Raw genomic sequence first — 21681 nt, 5'->3', positions numbered from 1 at the left:
CGTTAGCGCAGCGGCCCAGGGCACGCAAGGGCCCCCGCCAGCCCCCAGCACGGCTTCCTCGCTCAGGGGTGGAAGAAGGCTGGAGGAGGAAGCGGTCCTTTGGGACAGAAACACAACAGCCAGGAGGAGGAATAAGTCATATAAAAAAAAAAAAAAAAAAAATCAACACTAAACAACCCCAAACCCAACACAAAACCAAAAAAACCCCACCACACAACACACACAAATGGAATAAATAGGAAATGTGGTTCCAGATTTAGCATCTCAAAATACAGTGGGAAGGCCTGAATCATACTGCAACCGTACTGTGCGAAGTAGGAATGCGTGCTCTGTTTCCATTAAGACGTCTGAAAGAGGCGATAGGGAAAGTCATTTCAGGTAAAAGCTGTCAGTATAACTTTTTCAGAAAAGGCAGGAGAGAACTCAAATTTTAAACGCTCCACAAGCAGCAGCAGCAGCACATGATTTAAGAACAGCTCATAGGAACCTCAAGAGTAAAGGAGCAAGAAGAGTGGGATGCGAAGCCTCAGGATACCCGGATCCTTTCCACAACTTCCACAGCTGCAGGGAGGGACCGCATCTTCCACATTTCAAGGACAGGTAAATAATCAGACTTGAAACTCTTCTGAATACAGGACAGGCTTGGCAGGGTGATGGCTGCACAAGTGCAAGGACACTCCCCTCCCTCGGAACAAAACTGACACGGATGCCACAGTGTCACACTAACTTCTCAAACCCCTGTAGTCATCACAGTGTTTATCTTGCCATTTCTTCCACCTTCTCATTCAAAACGTCCCTCGTATCAAAACAAGGAGACACTGCCAAGACCAGAGACTGGCAATCCTAGGCACGTACATTTTAAAACCCCATTAGCTCATGCCCAGTTCACTTTTAGCCATTGATTCAAAGCATCAGGAAAAAAAAAAAATAAATAAATCAGGTAATTGTCAGCATATTTGCTTGCTTTTAAATGCTAGAGAGCCACAGACCATTACAGACTCTACAGCACAATTAAAGGCACCAACAAGCCAATCAGCCTTTCATGAGTTGTTTTATAGTCTGCCACAGTGTTTTAAATCTAATGAAGACTGAAAGGATGGCAATCAACCACTCCTTGATCCTGCTGAACAGTCATTAAAATAGTTACATGTGGGCACTTTGTCACAGTGCTGGAAAATGTCAGCCTGGAGAAGGCCAGGGTGGAAATCAGAGAAAGGGACTTGTCTTCCATGGCCCTGGCACTGCCAACACTAACGGGAGTAGAAATGCAAGGTCTGAAATTAGGTTCTAGCCAGGGTCCTCTATCCAGAGATCTTCACAGTAGCAAAGACTTGGCTTAAAAACTACACCTTCCCTTGTTAAGCTGTGAAGTATTTTAACAAAACCAAGCTCAAATGTAACTGAAGATTAACATCAGACAACATCAAAGAAATGGTAAAAGGCATAAAGATTAAGCCTACATTGAAAGGAAAAGCACTCACGTGTGGCATCAGCAGTACTGCAAGCCCTTCTTGGACAATTATTAAAATAGATCTCAGGTTTTGAGCCAAAATGCTCCAGCTGGAATTCACAAGCCCAAAGAAGGCAGAGACTATCAATCAATAATCAATATCTGCTAGTAAAAAATCCATTCACTGAGGCTCCCACACAAGAATTGTGACAGTAACTTTAGGTGCCTGGCTTTGAAAAGAGGGGAGGAAAAAACCCCTCTGTTTTTAATAAAATTAAAGACTAGGTGCTTCTGAAAGCCTACTTCCCCATTGTCCTAATTTGCTTTGAAAGATGAACCTTTCATGTTACCTTTATTCAGAGAGCTAATCCAGTATGTAACTAATCTAACTAAAGTCTTGGTTTCTCAGGAGGGGCGTGGCTGTCCTGACTTTCACAAGCACAAATGGACAGCACATAATTTTAAGAAGGTTGCAAAATATGATGCAAGATTCTGGAAGAAAAAACAAGAAAGCTGTACAAAATGGCACACAATTAATGAGAAAGTGTTGGCCATTAAGTCTCTCACCTTGGCCCCTCTTGACAGACATGCTTACAGTTCAAATCTTCATAAAACCTGAAGAGACTTTGTATGAACACAAATCTGTCACTCCATTTCTTCTTTCAACTTCATTATAGCAGCCACTGAGATAACGATGTAATGTCCATTTTGTGCAGTCCAACTCCAAACACAAACCAAATATGCATTCCTGTGACGCAAATAATTTGTTAAACCTATCCTGATTAAACGCTCATTGCTAGACAGCAAAATTAGGGCTAATCATTACATGAAAGACACCCCACTGTAGTACAGAAGACAAAGTGTCTCAATCCCATAGTTACAAAATAATATATGCATAAGCATATATAATACATGCAAGACTAAAAAAGCATGCAGAAGAGAGCTATACACTCAGTAATGACATAAACAGCAACATTTATGAATTTATAAACTAAGGTGTGCGATCAGATTTTCCAAGGTATTTACCAACCTAAAAGACGTCAGTAGGTGTCTAATGAACTTTGGAGGGGAAAAAAAGTGGATGCAAAGTCTTGCTACCTAACTTCCAGTTAAAACATTTTTAAAGTTGTTTTGAAATGAAATCAAAGCAGTTGTAGATGAATTCTAGAAAACGCCTTCATTCCCCAGGGTAAACATCATGATTCCTTTGAATATGCACTGTGCATGATGCCATTACAATATTTCATAGATTAGCCTGAAAAAGCCAAAATCCAAAAAACAACAAAAACCTCCCCAAAAGTCAACGTTTTCCACATTCATACAATTTATTACAAAACTTCAATGAAAATTAGTGTTATGGTATATAAAAAATTCCGTACATGCCATCGCTCAGCTGACAGATAAAAATGCCTGTGACAGAAATTCTTGCAATCAATACTTGAGACCTGAAGACAAATCTTCAGAGGCATCCACAGAAGTTGTTGGCATGTGTAGTGTTTATGGTATGTTAAGGCACGATGATTTAGAAAAGTCAGCTTCTTTGCATCACTGGTGAGTCATCAGTGTTTTTGTACCTTTTCTCATACATCACACAAACATAAATCACCAGAGATGAAGCTTCAAAAGTAACCAAAGCACAGAGAGAGTTATGAAAAACTGATATGATACACAATGACTTAAAATGGCAAGTGAAAGCTATGATACTGTGCAAACACACATACATTTACTGTAAACAGGCGACAAAGTCTTTTAGGATTAATCACGAAACTGTTCAGAATAACCTAGCAGGTACACGATTAACTCCTTAAACCCATCACAATGACTAGTCCAAGCAGAGTACTCTATCAGTTTTTGTATAAAAAGGTATAGGAAGGATAATAAAACCACATTTATAAGTATGAAGACAGTGTTACCAAAAGAATAAAAAAAGATACAATATAACTTGATTAACATTGAATATATAAAACAAGCCATTTCACAACATGATCTTCAGACTTGGTTTTAACGTGGGTCTTGATCTGCGGCATCCAGCTTTTGCATTTGAATGTTACCATTCGGTCAAAGAAAACAGAGCACCCATCCACTTAGAGAACTGTATACTGCTGTGAACAAAAGTGGAAAACAAAGAGCATTAGAAAGGACAAACTGTCACGGTGTTTGGAGCAGTCTGAGCCCCTCTGAGCAAAGCAGGGTAATCGAAGAAACAGGGCATTTCAGATACTGCATCACACAGACCTGCATTAGGACTAGATCAACTGAGTCAGATGCAGTTTGGCTGCAAATATTTATCACGAATGTCTAATAAGAGCACATAAATGAGATTTTATTTTTAGTTACACACTTTCCTAAGCACCCACACGCCACTCCATCTGCAAGAATACAAGAACTGTGTTACAGCTCATCTCAACAGTAACGCATACAATACACCAACCTCCACCTGTTACGTGAAGCATTACTTCTGCTGAGGAAAAGGAAAACCACTTATCTAAAATGGGGCTAAAGGTAAGCAGCAAGTTTGATGCCATGGACGCTTGTGACACTGCTTAGGTAAAACAGGAAAGCAAGCAGATTTTCCCCAAGCATTCATACAGCTGAAAGAAGGGATACCAGTCTGTAATTTCAAAAACAACTACCAGTTTTGGATGTCTCTATAGCTACTTGCCAACTGAAATGGCTGCTACACAGAAAGCAGAATCCCAGCTTTCCCTGAAAATTGGGCCCTACTTAAAAAGCTGTGTCAGATTTGGAACTCAGGAGACACCTCAAATTCTCCAGTTCCAAAAATACTCATATCCAACAGGAAAAAATAGCTTTATCTCAACGTTCATCTGGATGAAAAAAAGAAATATCCTACAAAACATTGTTGTGTCAACTCACTTGTAAAGTACAGTGCAACACGCATCCAGACTACAGTTGCTGACTCCAGTTAGGATAAGGAGCAAGGAAAGCTGACAACAGGGTCCTCTGCTCTTTGTCATTCTCACAGTGGGAATTGTGTTCAATACGCAATTACTTAACATTTTAAGGAGGCCATCAATTTCCATAACAACCAGAACAAGCAAGCCAGCATTAAGGCTTTAAAGCCAGAGTCCATACGTTGCTAACCAAAGCCAATATTCAAATTCAAAATTACCCTGTTGTGCTACACTGCTCCTTCGACTATGAAACGGGAACTGAATTTCTGCCGTTGCCTGCCTAACTCTAATCTGTTACAGAAGATACCTCAAGAGGAAACCATAATTGATGTTTCAGACTCACAAAAAGACTGGAATTTCCAATAAACATGAAGGCTCAGGTTATAAGCACAGCTGTGCAGTGATGTTACCAGCATTAGCAACACGATATCCACATTTTATATGCTCGTAGAACATACTTGGGCAAAGTATGTTTGTGCATTTTCAGTGTGGATTCATTTCACCGCTCCTTCTTCCAAATCTCCTTATGAGACAATATTTTATGATACTGTTCTTTACAAATTTGATCTCCAGTTTTATTAGACTAACCTTACAGTCCCCCATATTCCTTTTACCAATACAGAGCTTTAATAAATGCCTCCATTTGCAATGTGAATTCATACCATCATTTAAGAAAGACAATACATTTCTCCAGTATGCCATTAAAACAAAAATTTCTCAGTACATAGCGTAACTAACATTACATATGCCTGCAACCTGACGCACATGGTCAGACAGCTCAGAATCCTGTATTTGTAAAGGTTTTGAATGCCCTGGGAAGGAATGGATTTGCCTTCCCCTCAGCTGCTTCCAAGAACACCGCTACAATGCCAGGCAACTTGACATCTCTCCATGTACACTTCTGAATTCCCAGTGAGAGAAATTTGCTTTATTAGCAGTTACATTTTCTCACGGACCTAAATTCTTTTTCATCAAATAGCATCCATTTTATGTTGTAGCTACAGCTCTTTGAGTGTCCAACCATTAGCAAGAACTTTGAAAAATGGTGTCTCCAAAAGGAGTATCGAATGACACCAATATCCCATTGTTAGCTAGTTTTGACTCATTTTGTCACTCACACCCCTAAAATTTGGGGCTTCTGATATTTCAGTCATCCTCTGTTGATTTTGCTGCTTCAAGTTTGTTCCCTTTCCTTTTGCTACTCTGTAGCAATACCTTATACTTCCTCATAGCAAATGTCATCAGCCAAGTATATACAAAGTTAAACTGGCCTTTGAACTGCTTTCCAATGTTTATCAGTTAATTTAATATGCTAATACAGTTAATATCCACTGAGTCACATACACATACCAGGCTCCAAGCTCCAGAACTATAAGAAATGTTCCTCTGAAAATATTTATTTAGCAACAGGTGGCCTGAAGCATTTACAGGTCCCCTGCGATACCACATCAGGCTTTGGCACAGACCTGGTAGGTCTACGTCCTCCACTCCTCAGGCCCACTAATGCCCAAGAAATTCTGGCAGCAAACACCTCCCCTCACCCCCTGCATCCCATGCATCCAACAGCTGTCACTGAGACACAGGAAGAGGTGGAATATGTCAATTTTAACATTCCTTGGTAATCAAGCCTCTCGGAGGCAGAATGCAAGGTGCCACTGCACATACTCACAAGAATTGAGAATGCCACTGTAGCCACTGCACTGTGGACTCCATCTTTCCCAAGGCATCGACACATCAGTGAAAAGAAAATAAATACATTTCCACTCACCCCTGACGTTTCCCCACAAAACAGGACTGCTGCAGTGACCCATTAGGAATTTTATATTCTCTCTATTTTATATTCTCTGGGATCACTTGGCAAAAATTGAACCAATTTGCATTAATCCATTTATTTGTAAAATTTATCGAGATACAGTTTCGGCAATTATGGTGAAGGTATCAGAAAAACTTGTTATTGTGTGTTTCAATTTTCTTCATTTTATGTTTTGCAAACATTGCATCATTCCTTCAAAAGCTTTTAAGTCTGCAAAGTAAAGAGTGTTTTGGTTTTGGGGTGGTGGGGGGGGCCATTTTGCTCTCCTCTCTTCTATAAGCATAGCAGTTCTGGAAATTGGTCTTAATGGGAATGGGCTTTTCAAGATGCATAAATCCTACAGTGTTAGAATGATACACCACTATTTCTAAGGGAAAATTTTCCTTATAGAAATAAGTTCAGACAAACTCCTGGAAGTTTTGCATACAAAAAATGCAGACTGAGAGAAATCCAAGCCAGATTCTTTAAGAGCCAAAAGACAGACAATATTTAGGTACAGGAGGTTTTCCAGACCTGACTAATACTTCAGACTTACATATCATATTAATGATACATATTTTTTTCTGTACAATACTTTGAAGACTACAATTTTAACAAAGTACTACCTTTTTCCTATTGGGAAGAGTTGCGCAATTTATTTTTGTCAAAGGCCACAAACAGAGATGCTGCGGAACAGCCAAGGTCACAATCCAAGTACAACATGGTCTTTTATTATGTTCTACTTGCAATCCAGGAACATGACTGTTTCACCAACTGAAAGCAGTATGGACTAACAGGGAAATGTAAGATATTATTCTTAGATGAACACACTCAAATGAAAGCGTTATTGTTCTATACATCAAGGATTAAAGCCATAACATGACTCAGACCTGAAGTCTGCCTAGCTCTTTGCACATTATACACAAGGGCAGATGGGCACCAGCTACAGGGTAGCTCTTGAGGACCCTGCTAAGGTCTTTCTACACAAGTCAACTTCAAGGTCCTATGGAGCTACACAAGTTCAGCACTTCAGTTATACAGTAGCAGAGGAAAAATGACAATTTCTATCAGAAGTCTACTTTCTAGGGGAAATGAAAACTTGTGCTAGCCCATCAAGGCAGGGTTTGCTGAACAAGTCCATGGTTAGAAGAGCTGAAAAATGTTGGAGAACGATGGCGCTCTTTGAGTCTAGTTTCTAGCCAGAGAAACATCCACTAGCAGCGCCAGGCAGTTGTTCCAAATACTACAAATTTGCCCAAGCTTCACATTCTCTAGGCTCTCAATTTCAGCTGCCAAAAACTACAACATGATCTTTACTTCCTCAAATGACATTTCTCATCAGATCAATTCAGCATTCAGCAGCATCGTTTTAGAAGGCTGGTTGCTATGACAATGCTTTGTGTTGTTCTGTTAAATTATGTCAGTACCTTGGTAGAAAGAACTAGCTGTTTGGTGCCTTTAGTACTATTCTTATCAAGAATCAGAACAGTGTTAGTGAGCTCAGGAGGTTTTAAAATACTTGTGGAAATCATGAGCTATACTAGAAGAATTTTCAACATCCTACAGATATTTTAAGTGCAAGATGCTTGGTTTTTTTTCTGAACACATTTCCCTAACCATAACTACATTTCCAGCTGGCTATATTTGTTTTCCATAGCCTGGCTTCTGTTACTGGTTTGTCCCAGTATGATCTTGAAGCTGAGCAGAAGACAAGACAATCCAGATTTGTAAGTATAAAAAAGAGGAAAACAGATTGCAAAGAGATACACTTTCAGAAACAGAGAAGAAAAAGGGACGAAACACCCATCAATAACCATTTCATTTAAAAAAATAATTCCAGCTTTTCGTAATAATTGCTCATCTGAGATGGACAAGTTCAGAAACCAGTAAATATGCTGTTGGAATTACTGCAGGCTTATTTCAAAAGCATTTTGTACTGGCGTATCCAAATAAAACTAAATCTGTTTCAGTTTTTAGTAACTTATTCCACCCGGCCATCTCCTTCCTGTCCAATCCTTCATTTGAACTGTCAAATACAAGAAGCAATAAGCTCCTACACTTTACAGCAGTGTCTTGCATTTTAGAAATCTGAAAAATCAAGCTTGTCTTGGAAGTCTTTACCATGCTTCACATGGACTTGTAAGATTAGTATAACGAAAGTTAGGGTAAAAAAATTGTTCCTGCTTATTCCAAGAGTATTCTGCTGTCTAGCAGCGCCCTCACTGCCTGCTGTAAACACCTCCACATGCACTGTTTGTACACAGAAGCTATGAAATGTTTAGAGGAAATGGCCAAAAGTGTAGGTCAACACACCTTTGTTAGGGATGCTCTGAAAAGCTCTTATCAGCACCATCCTGTAAAGTAAGTCTGTACTGGCAGGCTTTTGTCAAAAACTGCGGTTGGCACACTGGTCACTACTGTTTCCAAAATCATCTTCCCTTCCTACCTCTAATCCAGTCTCCACCAGCGCTGCTATTCATTCTCCTTCAGGCTTCTACTTCTCCACAGCAAGAAATCTGTCCATCCTCTTTGGAAACTCTGAGTATATTCCCTGCATATAATCTTTGCCTTTGTCACTCCCCTTATGCTTCTCTTACTCCAGTCTTGGAAGTAAAGGAAACTGCTTGAAGTAAATTCTCCCTTTGCTCTTTCCATAAACCCTTTAAAGATGCCCCTATTCAAAAGGGATCAAGAAAACCAGACCTTCCAGTCATCCCATCTGTGTAGCACTTTATGGTAATACAGACTCGTTAAGTCTTTTTGGCAAGGATTTGAATTTAGCACTTCTTAATCATTATACAATGCCAGACTCTTTCCAGAAAACCCCAAAGCATTCAGCTATCTTCTCCCCACCCCAAAATACAACTGAAACTGGAAGTGCATATTTCACATAAATGGATATTACCACATTTCATTATCCTACTGTTTAGTCTCCAGCTTGTATCTATGAAGGTATTTACACCATACTTCTCTTTTCCCAAAATATCTGAAAACATCTTTATACCTGTACTTTATGAAGGGAAAAATATTTTTAAGGGACTTTTGAAGAAAATTAATGAATAAGTATTTATCAAAAATAAAGAGCGAAAACATTAATTTTTACATAAGTTATAAAGTTACATATTTTTCTTAGCACAAGGATAAGTAAGGGTGCAAAAAAGCAACTGGAGGAGAGACTGCTTTCAGTAGCAGAGCTGATAATTTAAATTTCTTGTAAAACTAGAACCCGAGAGATGTTCAAGATAAGCTGTGGTAGAACAAGAAGATTGATCTCGAGTATATTTAAATTTGTTGACAGTTTGGTTTTGTTAACCACTGTGTTAATTACAAGTTTCCTGGTATCTCTGGAAATAGTGAGTTCAGTAAAATACAGCAAATAAATCTGATGGGAATGATGCAGGTTAAAATTATCGTTCCTCCTAAACTGCAAAATCAGTTAGCAAGCATAAAAGAAACTTCCCTAAGGCTAAGTTCTAGGTGAGGATTCACTTCAGCGTGTTGACAGGATCACACAGCAACACTCCGGTTTAGCAGGACTGCAACTGCAGTTCTGACTGTGCATATTAGCCAACAAATTATGGTAAAAGCCTATCAATCAATATCTCAAGGGTAAGAAAAACAGGAGTTTAAAATTCTTTCCTGAAAGCAATCTGACAAATGACATGATTTCCAAAGCAGCTGCAGAAACACAGTTTAGCAGATTCCAGAGAAACAGCAGGACCTCCACATATGACGATCTCATTCAAATCCTTCTCAAATTTGTTCACATTCAATATTTCAGACCAACTAACTTTCTTAAGATTTAGTTCAAACGAAATCACAACATCATGTGGATGCTTAGTTAAGTCTGCAAAGCTCTCCTGCTTAACACATTTAGTAGTCCAAGATGTATTCCAAATTAGCAATGTAAAGCATCTACACAATAACATTTCACTTGGATGCACGTGAGCATGCTCGGAACTCTGTTTACTTATGTATCCATGGCTGCAAATTCAGCCTGGGACAAACCTTGCTCCAATTTGTTTTTATAAATATCATATCCAGTATTGCCAGAAGCTGTGAAACACAGAGAATTCTGGTGCCATTACTGGCTAACCATTAGTGGGAATACTGCATCCTATTAGCCCTCAGATACTGATTTCACAGCAAATCCAGTATCTAGGAACTGAAGAAAAAGCTCTGAATATATTTGTATCATTTGCCATCCTATGCTCTACAAGCAACAACTATGGACAAGCCTGTTAGGTTTAGGGTGGGTTTTTTTCTTACCAATTATCAGTTTAAAGGATGCCATGTTAATTAAATGTGATTTGCAAGTCGCAGAAAGAATTGAGCTCCTTCGCAAAAAACATAATAATAATTTAGACTACATAAGGTTTCCTGCATCAAACAGCCATTTTCACAAGCGGTCAGAGTTTGGCCATATGATAACAAAGTCACCATGAAAACTTGGGACCTTCAGTTCAGTCTAAAATATTTAACAAGCTACATAATTACCAGCTACTGTCTGGGGAAGCAAGAGCTTTATCTCAGACACTATCGCATACACTGCATGGTCAGCCACAAAATTATCCTCAGTGTTTAGATTTCCAACTCTGGGAAAATATATCTTAGTATGGAAGTTGGAAGACATGATGTGAAGACTCTTCTATCTGCAAGACTTGGAATTATGACAGCAAGAAACCTGAGTTTGAACTAGTTTTTTCCCCTTAACTACTTCACTCAAAGATCACAGTGTGCATACCAGTAAAATCATCAACATCTGCTTAAATAGGAATCCAGTGAATAAATTTATTCCTTTGGAGATTTTTTTTTTTTTTTTTTTAATATAAACAGGAAGACTGAAGGTTCAAATAAAGGCAACAAAAAATCTCCTTATTTTAGGCTTGGAATGTTGGCAGCTGCCACAAGGTCATAAGGGATAATACAATCCATTTTATTCAAGCTTTACATTCCAGAAGACCAGCAATCACAACTAGAGTATTAAACTTAAGTATTAAGCAATAAGACTCCTCATATCCTTCTATTTTTTTATTCTTGCATTTAAAATAAGAATTATGCCAGAAGAGCTCCATTCAGAAGAAAGCATGAATTTTTTTTTTTTTCCACTCATTCAGATCCCACCTAATATATCATATATGCATCAAGGGAGTTCTGTATTGAGTACATGTAACCAGTTTGTCTAAAATTTTGTTTGGTTCTTTGAAAAAATTGCTATAAATTCAGCAGCCTACATACCCCAAAACACCCTAACTTTTGTTTATGTATAGTCAAATTAATTTTCTGAGCAGCTTTTGCTAACAGAAACAAAGCTGCATGATCCAAAAATGAGGCACTGAAGATAAGTATTTACAGGTCTTAAAAACAGCTGGAAAGGTAACATCTGCATAGGTCTTTATTTCTAGTCTACCCAGAACATCATTCAATTTTTTCTAAGTACTGTAAAAGCAAGTCCAAAGTGCAAAATTGACAATAATTGTGAAAATCTTATATAAAGAGTAAACTAGTAAGAAAAGTCATACCTGATACATCCAGATGTTAAGCATCTTAATCATCTCCAGGCTTCATCCTCATTTGGGCCTGCATCTGTGCAATCATCTCCTGCATGCGGCGCAGCTGTAAGAGAAAAAAACCCCACATGTTTAAAACAATTTCATGAGGAATCCAAAATCCAGGAAACTTTAAATCTTTTTCTTCCATGGTAGAACGCAGATCCAATTTGCCTCTTTATAAACTGGAAATGTTAGATTAATTCACATGATTGAATACTTTGTTTTTCCCATCACAGATCCTTTAATGCATTACACCTAACTTTCACAAAAAATTTGTAAGAATACTTATAGTGAAAATTAAGCAATAAAATCCAAATCTTTTGAAGCTTGCAGACCTGTGAATTTAATCTACAATAAAGAAGACATGGCCTTTCTGTGTGGAAGAGATACACTGCTTGAGTGAGCTGAAGCAGCTTTGTTCTGATACAAGTGCTCAAAGCATAAAATCATGTATTAATACTCATCTTGTGGCTAGCCAGATACTGTTGCTAAAAAATTGCAGAGTTAACAGCCCAAGGTGCAGACAGAATTTAAAAACTACTTCAAAAGCAAAACAGAAAGATGTTTACAAAATTTGGAAACACAGACTAAACATATTAAGCACCAATATTTTTACATCTAAACAATGACCTTTCCTGGAAATAACTGTTTTCTTAAAGGCATTTTCTTATGACACTTCTAAGTTAATTTCCATCTCATAAAATGCTAGTTATATATAATGCTTCCCCCCCATTAATTTAAATAAATGTTCCTAAGAAAGAATAAGAAACACCAATACAGATTTTCAAAATGTATATGCAAATACCTCTAATTTGGTTTAAAAATGACTAAATATTTCCTTCCAAATGCAGGTGGGGAAGTTCCACATACACAATTGCAAGTGCCCTATCTTACAAACTGGAAAAGAAATAGGCTGCAATTTCTGTACGCATTGTATAAAATATGAGTCCGTCTCAAACTGGAGATCATGTCATAATGTAATAATGTGAGGCTTTTATAGCAAATTTTCATTATTCTAAGAATAACTGCGTAGCTTTTAATATATCCAGCTTTTTTCCCCCTTTAGGAAAAAAGTAGTTGGAGAACTGCTTTCATTTGTTTTCCAGAGGTGTGTGCACGTATGAAAGAAACTCTTCAACTCAAAAAACACTGCTATGTTTAAACAAGTATACTGTATTTTCATCCAGTCAACCACATCAGCTATTGTGATACCAGTTACTCCATCAGATTCAATACAAAAAAAATCTGTGATAAATGTTTGACTATATGTATGTGGCATCGAGCTGGATTTGGGGGGAGGTTTTTTGGTTTTTGGGGGGGGGTGTGGTTCTTGGGTTTTGGTTTTTTTTGTTTGTTTGTTGTTGTTTTTTAAAGCTGAAAGAAGCATCAGAGAACAGGGAAAAATTACCTGCAGATGCCTATATCACTTTTTCTTGCCTGGCCTCAGATACTGATTCGGGAAAGCGTAAGAAACTGAAGTGCAAAGCTTGCAGCATAGCCAGAGATAACAGAGGTTGCCTAAAACTAGCTGGCTTATATACTGATACTTATCCTCTTGCTGCGGCAGCACAGGGTTCAGTAAAGGCTAATTCAGGTTCCTGTGACTGCAGCATAAATACACTCTGACAAAAGGCGATTCACACAGGAATGGAGCGAGATACAGCTGTCTGTAATGATTATTGTATAGCCATCTACATCTTTCTGCGAAAGACTTAAAAGCTTCTGATCAAAAAGATGGCATAATGCTGCATGAAGGAGGAAAAAAAAAGCAGGAAGTCTCAGAAATGAGAGTTGCATTGATTCCATGGTCCAAGAAAAGAGAAAAGTTTCAAAGATCAACTTGTAAAAACGTAAGACACCTGGTCTTTTGAACTGCCTCTCTGCCGATTTACTATCAGAATAGAACTAGCTTTTTGGAAGCTCGCCTACTTGAGCTTTCCCAAGAGCACTCCAAGCTGAGCCATGAAACATTCCCAAAATAGAAACCATTCAGTAATCACAGGGGAAGATACTGCTGCACATGTATTATGGTGATTGCTCAAACACAGCATTCTGTTAACAGCCAACATCACATTTTAAGACTTAAATACAATGTCGAGTCTCACACTTTCTTAACCTTAATTGGTAAAATGTGCCCACACCATGAAAGAAATTGGATGCTGCATATGACTCAAATGTAAGGTAGGACAAAAGCACTAGGAGACCTACTCTGCTCTAACATTAAGATTGTAAGAAGATTTTCCTTTTCTATTTTCATGTGGTGTTTTTGAGATCTACTGGTGGAGTGTTAGTCTCATCCATTAGCTAAATAATGGCAAGTTTCTGAATCTATTTTAGCATAATTCAGTAGAAAAACTCAGGCACAAAGCCTGCTAAAGAAACTAGGCACATTGTTGTCTCCTATGGCCATTAGTAGGTAAGTCAACACTGAAGTTTCCTTTTCATAAGGAAAGTTGGCAAGTAAAAAATAAACAGGTACACACCTATCTTTCTCACTGCATCCCCAGCTGCATCAGCATTTTGTTTCGTTTTTTTGTTGAGCACTTGATATGCAAGCAATCCAGATTGCTTGCTTTCTGCTGTAAAACTGTGGCTTCTCAAGAGCTCTAAGCAAACTCACAAATATCAGTTTCGTAACAGTATTCTTAGCAGACAAACTATGACTAATGATAGATACCACACACTAAAACCTGGCTGCATAACTACAGGGCTAAAGTTAGATGTAATAAGTGAACTTGGGGAGAATGCACACAAATATCTCGGAGAAAGTAATGTGCGCAGTAAGAATCCTATCAGCTCAAGTGTAAAATTAAAATTAAACCCAAAAAAAGAATCAAGCTGTATTGTACTCAAAGTGGTAACCATGTCAGTCTCTTCCACAATTACTCTTCAAGTAGAGGACAGGTCATAAGAACCATTCCTACACATTACAATACAAGCCAAAAACAACTTGTGTGTCTTCACCTTATTAGACCTACTGGATAGACATAAACAGTCTTTCCTCTTAATAAAGGTGATTGTAAAAGACCACACAAAAGACTGAAACTGATGTCATATCAACACCTGTGTTCCCTTCGCTGTTGGGGATTGCAAGCATCAAGGGCATACCATGACTTTGATCTTGCTCAGCAGTAAGCCCTCTCACTTGTAAGAGCAGCATTAACATATTCTGCAGGGAACTTGCATTCATCCCCTAAAGAAAGGATGCTGCAACATGATAGCGCAGGGTCAATGCACATGGTGAAAAGGAAGCTAGGAAACAGTGTTTGGAAATCTGTTAAAACAAACAATTCCTGTGAATTCCCAGATAACAAAAATCAAAAGAGTAAACTTAACCTTGGTATAAACTCAACTTAGTTTACTTACCATGTCAGGACTAAAATTTACTTCAAACTACCATGTAACTACTGGGTAGTGACCACACAAAACTACTGTAGCAACACAGAAAGGAAACAAACATTGAAAATGAGACTTAAGGTTACAGAGTTAAAAGTGAACCATACAGCTTCCTAATGGCTTCCACACCATTAACAGAAACCGCAGATACACAGCTTTGCTTTACCTACAAGATTTCATCTATGGTATGTTTTGCCCAGAATACCAACAAGTACTACTCCTGTCTGAACAAGGAGAGTGGCTTTTCAGCGACAACCCTACAGATATCACAGGAAAATAAATGTTAAAAAATGAACAATATCTACTTCCCACTAATCCGCTTCCCCTCCCCACACCAAGCATGATTATTTCTGCCCATGCCTCTACCTAAGAAAGTTCATAAGGGAAGAGGTTGCAAGAATAGGGCAAGATAGAAAGCTGTAGACAGTGGATTTTCTAGCATACCAGGACATTCCCATGACAGTTGTTGTTGGTTAAAGATACTCCCAATACCAAAGAGTACAACTAATCTTGTTAACCTAAGACAATAAAAATACTCCTGACAAGGGTACTATATTGGAAAAGGGGCTACCAACTAGATAAATGTCTTTCATAGGACACATTGACATTATAAATAGCAGAAGTCACTATGGCCACAGCCATCGCACTACATGGGCAGCAAGCATTGTTCCTTCAAAGAACAACTCAAAAGGACAAAAAAAAAAGGTGTTCCTCATTCCAGCTCCTGAGGGATTCCCATTGCTAATTGCTTACTAAGGGTTTTCTTCTCATGATATTCTCCCAGGACTGAGACTACATCACTTCACAGAGGAAGGCTGAAGCATTCTGCATAAAGCATGCCTCCTTCCCCCTGCACTAGGGCAATAACATTCCACAATACAAATTAAACCTTAGAGCTGTTTTTATTTCCCCTCAGGGCTGCAGGCCTTCATCAGCAGTCATGCTGCCTCTCCACATAGAAGTTTTCACCTTAACTTTCAAGAAAACACTTACACAAATACCTGCAATACCAGGCAGTTACCCGCACACGTAAGAGTTCATCATATCCTCATCTACTCACAGAGCTGCTGATACACCCCAGCCACTGCAGGCTGTTCCCCCACTGACTCACACAGTAAACCAGGGTTCTTCATGTCATCTGATAAAGGATTAAGCACATTCAGAAAGTTGAAGGACAGAGAGAAAACAATTTCAATGTTGCAGTTAATTCTACTATATTCAGGCTGCTGCTGACCAATTCCACTGAAGACAGTGGAGCAAAGGGATTTGCCCAAAGCCTCAGGGTAGCTCAGTGGAAAAATCAGAGGAAGTTCTTTCCTCGCCATTTCATGTAATCATGGCCTTAACGTTTTTCTGGAAGTATTGCCTCTCAAAACTTCGAAAGGTTTTTATTATGAGACATTTTTGGAGTAGGAAGATTATGGCACAAGACTACAAACTTTTAAGTTTGTGCCCACAACGTCAAAATAAGGTGAACTGCAGCATATTTACAGTAAGGAACATGGATGTCTTTATTCTTATTTTCACTTCCCAGCTCAGAAAAACAGGTCATCACTTGCAAATGAGCAAAAAGCACAACCAGACTGAGCAATAAATCCAAAATGACAGATAGCAATTCCAAATTGCTGAACTGGGGACCACATCCTTTAACATAATAAAAGATCATTTAGCAAAAGTGATGCCTTGATAAAGATGATCCTGGCGCTAGCCCAAGCATTCATTCCTTCCAAGGTTATATAAACCTCACAAAACTGTAAATAGAACTTCAAGCACCGTTACTGATGGGAATGCAAAACAGGAGGGGAAATGGTATTTGTTTTCTCTGCAAAGGCCATGGAATGCAAGCCCATTTCCTCTGTGCCTCTTTCCTCCGCAGACTTTTCCCAGTCTGAACCTTAGGGATGATATGGAGATGAAGGGATTTCATACCGGCTTATCTACAGAAGATTCAGCAAAGCCTCTTGATCTCTTTGGGACAATAGAACGCAGAAGTTAAAAATTTATTTGTTTTTTCAAGTTCTAACCTAATCCTCTGCAACTTCAGCAGCAGTTATTCAGAGATGATTACTCCCAGAGGAAACTTTCAGAGACTGTCCTCCAAGAAATTCAAGACTTCATCCCTTTCGCCATATTATACAAAAAATAATATATTACATACATATATAGATATAAAAATACTATAAATACATTCAACACAAGAGCGGTTAGAAGAGACTAGTATATAATAACTTCCCTGCCATATCAACAGTTTCCAGGCGAAACAGTTATAGGGGAATTTTTTCACATGTAAGCCTTAAGACAAATAGTTCTACACTAATACCCAAGTTTCTATTTAACTACTAGGCATGTACAATTTATATAGTTCAAATAACAGGAGAAGAAGTTATGACCTAAGTTCTCAAAGTCTACTGCATGAATCTTGGAAGCATTAAGAAAAAAAGGAAAACACACAAAACATTTCCAAATGATACTCTTGACATTTTCAAAACATCTAGTATGCCTAGCTATCAGCTGGTCTACTGTTGTTTTGCAAATACATCAGTAAATGGGAGGCAGTTAATCCGGGTACAGAATACTAGCAGAAGTTCCACTCTAAGTGCATGGCCATCAAGCATGCTTATGTTGCTGAAATGAAGTTACACAGTGATAAAGATGCAGCTCATTTAGTCTCCAGTAACTCATATTATTAGCTACTAGTTATGGTGATAATCAGCTGCTTCTGCGTTTCCTTTTAGGAAGATTTTTTGCTATTTATGTCAATATGCCAGGGTTAGCCAATAGCTAACCAGGGTTAGCTATTTTTAAATATGGATGCTATAAAGGAAAAAGGAAATGCACAGAGAAAAGTAACTATATTCCAAAAATTTCCACATATGGGAGTCAATCTTTCACCTCAGAAACACACAAAACTGTAGGTTTTTATTTCTTACTCCAAATCACTGCATGTATGCATTGATCTTTTAAATCCTACCTTCTTCCATTTATGGACTTGGATCCAAGCTGAATTGGATAAAAGAAGGATAAACAGAAAAAACACTATCTTTCAGTTGGCAGCAAGTCTTAAGTTTCACAGTGCAAGCAGTCATAAGCACTGGCAGTGTAATACCTGAATTTAAATAGTAGGCTAAAATTCTCTGAATCTTTAGAACTTTAGCATAAAAATATTAAGTTGAAAGGCCTAATAATAACTTGAAACTAGAGTAAGAAATCAGAGGTTGAAAACATCAAATCCATAAGTTGGCTGGTACAACAGAAACACTATGAATTTTGCTGCAAGTCAAAGATTAAGATGCAAAAACATGCACATTAATTATATCATGGGATTTTTAACACTCAACAACCTTTTTCTACTCCATAGCCACAAGGCATAAGAAGAAATTTACTGGTAACACGCTCATAGTAAGCCATGCACATCTGAAATTACATTAGACTATCAGTCTACCCCAACATACTAAGTTTAAAACAGCACATGTAGCTGACAAACGTAAATTGATTTCAATACATAAAAAAATAGCAACTATCCTTACAGAAAATTAGCATACAAACTGGAAATAATAAATACCCTGCCTACAACCAGGAGTCCACATGCTACCATCCACAATCCACAAGTGACTATAAACAAAACACTTTGTATGGCCATCTTGTATGTTCAAATTAGGTCTGTCATTTTTCATTACTCCAATCTTACACTCTGTAGCCAGTAGTTGACATAGAATACTGAAATTGGAACATAGTGTGTTATATTAAAGAACAACAGTTTTAGAAGCTCCTTCTTACCTCAGCCTCTTTCTGCTGGAGGATTCTATCCTTGTCTACCACTTCTTCTTCAACAGGCCTATTAAACAAAAGAACACATTGATGGTATAAGATACAGAAGTGAAAATCTCCAAGAACAGATTCAAGGCTCCTATTTCAGTTAATATAACGACAACAAAAAAGTCTACATGCTTCCGCACAGGGGAAATTAGGACATTCTTAAACCCATGCTTCCCTTTTGTAAAATGCCATCTTTACCTCACAGACTCCTGTTATTCACTCTCCATTTCTTAAAATTCGATTTCTTCGCTGCTATGTGGATTTTTTTACCATTTACTCTAATCAAGAGATTCCCTCAACTATCTATACACGGTACAGAAATCAACCATTAAAAAGCTGTGTAGGCTATTTTTTTTTCTTCTTTAAGATCAAAATGCTTGGCTGAATACTTACAGAACAAGTAAAGTGGGGACAAGAATAAGTTGCTATCAAAAAAGATACAGCACAGATCGATGCAGATTTTTTGCATTAAGCTGCGAAGGACAGAAGCCTTTCCAAGAAAAAAAAAACCCAAATCAAAAAGCAAAAAAAACCCCAAAAAACCCCAAACCCACACACATTACCAAAAAAAGATTGTTTGGTCTAAACTTCTCTCTCTAGCCCTATATGAAGGGGCAAGAGAACAGCCACCATTGCAGTGCTGCAATAACTGGAGAAGCAACATCCTACCCAATCAGATAGGCTGGGGCCTATTTAAATGTGCCCACTAGAGTTTATTTTTAACAAGTAGTCATCATTAAATAAAAACCTATCTTGCTTGCAGCCCACTACTTCTTTATGCACATTAAAAGCATAGAGAAAAGGGAATGGATACAAAACAAGAACCGCTGTTTGTAAGCATGGCACTTTGCTACATATTACTCCTCTTCAAGAAGAGCATTTCATACAAATTTCAGTAACTCCATAGATTGAAATCTCATGAGAAATAATTAGTTACAGGTGGGATCAGTTAAGAGGACAAGCAAGTCGAACATCACAGTGGATGGAGAGACTCACAAGGAGCAGAGCCCAAAGGTGCACACATACTTACTTGCCAGTTCGTTTTAGCCTCTCTGAACGGAAGTTCTCGTAGTGCAAATCTTGGGTTACCTCCTGCAGATCCTGCATGTGTGTTCTAGAACATGTAAAGGGCTATTGAACACTTTCTCCTTCTTGTCAAAGGGAAGAAAAACACCCTTTTATCTTCTATTTTTGTTGTATACAATGGATGCTTTTACCGGAAAGATAATCCTTACAGACCAAGCTTGCCATAAACCTAGCCAGAACACTGCTTTCATTTTTATTGGTCTTCAATTCATACTTAAGTGCCCTCCCACCAATATTCTTCAAAGACCCAAAGTATGCTGTCCTCTTCTTGTTAACTAATTACTTTATAGGGGTTGTTTATGCCAGTCTTCGCAGTATTAAAAACCTTGCAAAGACAGTTATTCAGAAAGATACTTTAATTCCTAAAGCATTTTATGACTCTTAAGTGCTATTAAGTATAGTTTGTAACTGAGAATTAGGTGGAGCTCCCTTAGCTCACATAACAGCCGATATTGCTTAACAATTTCCAATTGTCAAAAAAAAAAAAAAAAGAAGAATGCTTGCTACCAATGACCAGCAGAGGGCAATCCCTGCCCAGTAGAGACTGAAATCAGAAATGCACAACAGAATTCAATTTCCAACAATAGTGAGACATCATTAAAAAAACCACTTCATCCACACAGGCAGAATACCCGTATCAGCCAAAATCATAAGGGGCGGGGTATCATATTTAACATAGGATTTCCTATACTGCCAAGAAAACTGAGCTTTGCCTTTAGAATAGTCTTCACAGTTCAATCAATCACTTTGAGTAGTATTTTAAAAGCCTCTCTGCCCCACCCACTGCACTATAACAAAACTTCAATTTACATGTAAAGCCATCAAATCAGTTCACATAAGGCATAAAAACTGTCACGTATATCTGGCAATGTAAAATATAGAAAATACTTTCTGAAGTCAGAGATCAGATGATTACAGCAGCAAAACAAGCTGCAGGGGGCCTAAATAGTCACTCTACACTGTCATCAGAGCTAGTTTTGAATTAAGGAGTTCATGTTCTTAGAACTCTAGTCATTGTAACAGTTATGTCACCACAGGAGATGGGATAATTTTACCATTACTTACACCAGCATTGTGCGCAGTTTAAGGAAATCATTGTGCTCTGGATTTTCAACTTCAACAACTCCCCAGGGATACAGACGGCCTCTGATTTTTTTCCCTTTCACCTCAATAAGTTGATTGGATCCAATAACAGCAAAGGGAATGCTAGCCTAATTGAGATAGAGCAAAAAAAGTTACTGTTTTGATTTTGGACTAGTTACACTTTTTCTGTGTTTTTTTGTTTGTTTTTTCTTTTTAAAAGAAAGCACAAAGACTTTTAAGTAACAGACAGAAGAGAGGGAAAAGAAATGCTGACAAATGCACCCTGCTAAAATCCTTCCACATCAGAAAACCAACAAATCCTATTCTAGGCAATGCAACCTCTCATTAACAACACCTGTAGTTTTGTTAGGATCGGTTTGTCTTAACAGAGGCACAAAAGGAAATTACACTTTGCTTTAGGAACACTTGACTGTTGTTGAAGTATAGTTTGGGCATAATGTGTCATCTGACATAACATCATGCATGGAGAACAGCCAACAGAAACATACTTTAGATACAGATTAAAGTAGCTACTGAGAGAATTTCAGATACATTCTTCAAGCACCTTTGCAAGTTACACAGCACAAAGAG

At 38.1% G+C, this 21681-nt stretch overlaps 1 protein-coding gene across 3 annotated transcripts in view; it reads right to left on the bottom strand.

Moving 5' to 3' along the window:
- Positions 1-2756: 2756 nt before the first annotated feature.
- Positions 2757-21681, bottom strand: part of LOC126041377 (septin-2) — a 40521-nt gene continuing 21596 nt past the window's right edge. For 2 of the 3 annotated variants that reach the window (XM_049806947.1, XM_049806946.1), the window contains exons 9-13: positions 21073-21218; positions 19952-20035; positions 18883-18940; positions 11680-11773; positions 2757-3552 (exon numbers count right to left, since the gene is read on the bottom strand). In XM_049806947.1, coding sequence (XP_049662904.1) covers positions 11705-11773; positions 18883-18940; positions 19952-20035; positions 21073-21218 — 357 coding nt within the window. In that variant the 3' untranslated portion in view covers positions 2757-3552; positions 11680-11704. The remainder of the gene's footprint in view (positions 3553-11679; positions 11774-18882; positions 18941-19951; positions 20036-21072; positions 21219-21681) is intronic. The other variant, XM_049806948.1, reaches the window with a different exon arrangement.

The sequence above is a fragment of the Accipiter gentilis genome, chromosome 7, assembly GCF_929443795.1.
Source record: "Accipiter gentilis chromosome 7, bAccGen1.1, whole genome shotgun sequence".
Taxonomy (NCBI): domain Eukaryota; kingdom Metazoa; phylum Chordata; class Aves; order Accipitriformes; family Accipitridae; genus Astur; species Astur gentilis.
This window is presented reverse-complemented; position numbering and strand designations above follow the sequence as displayed.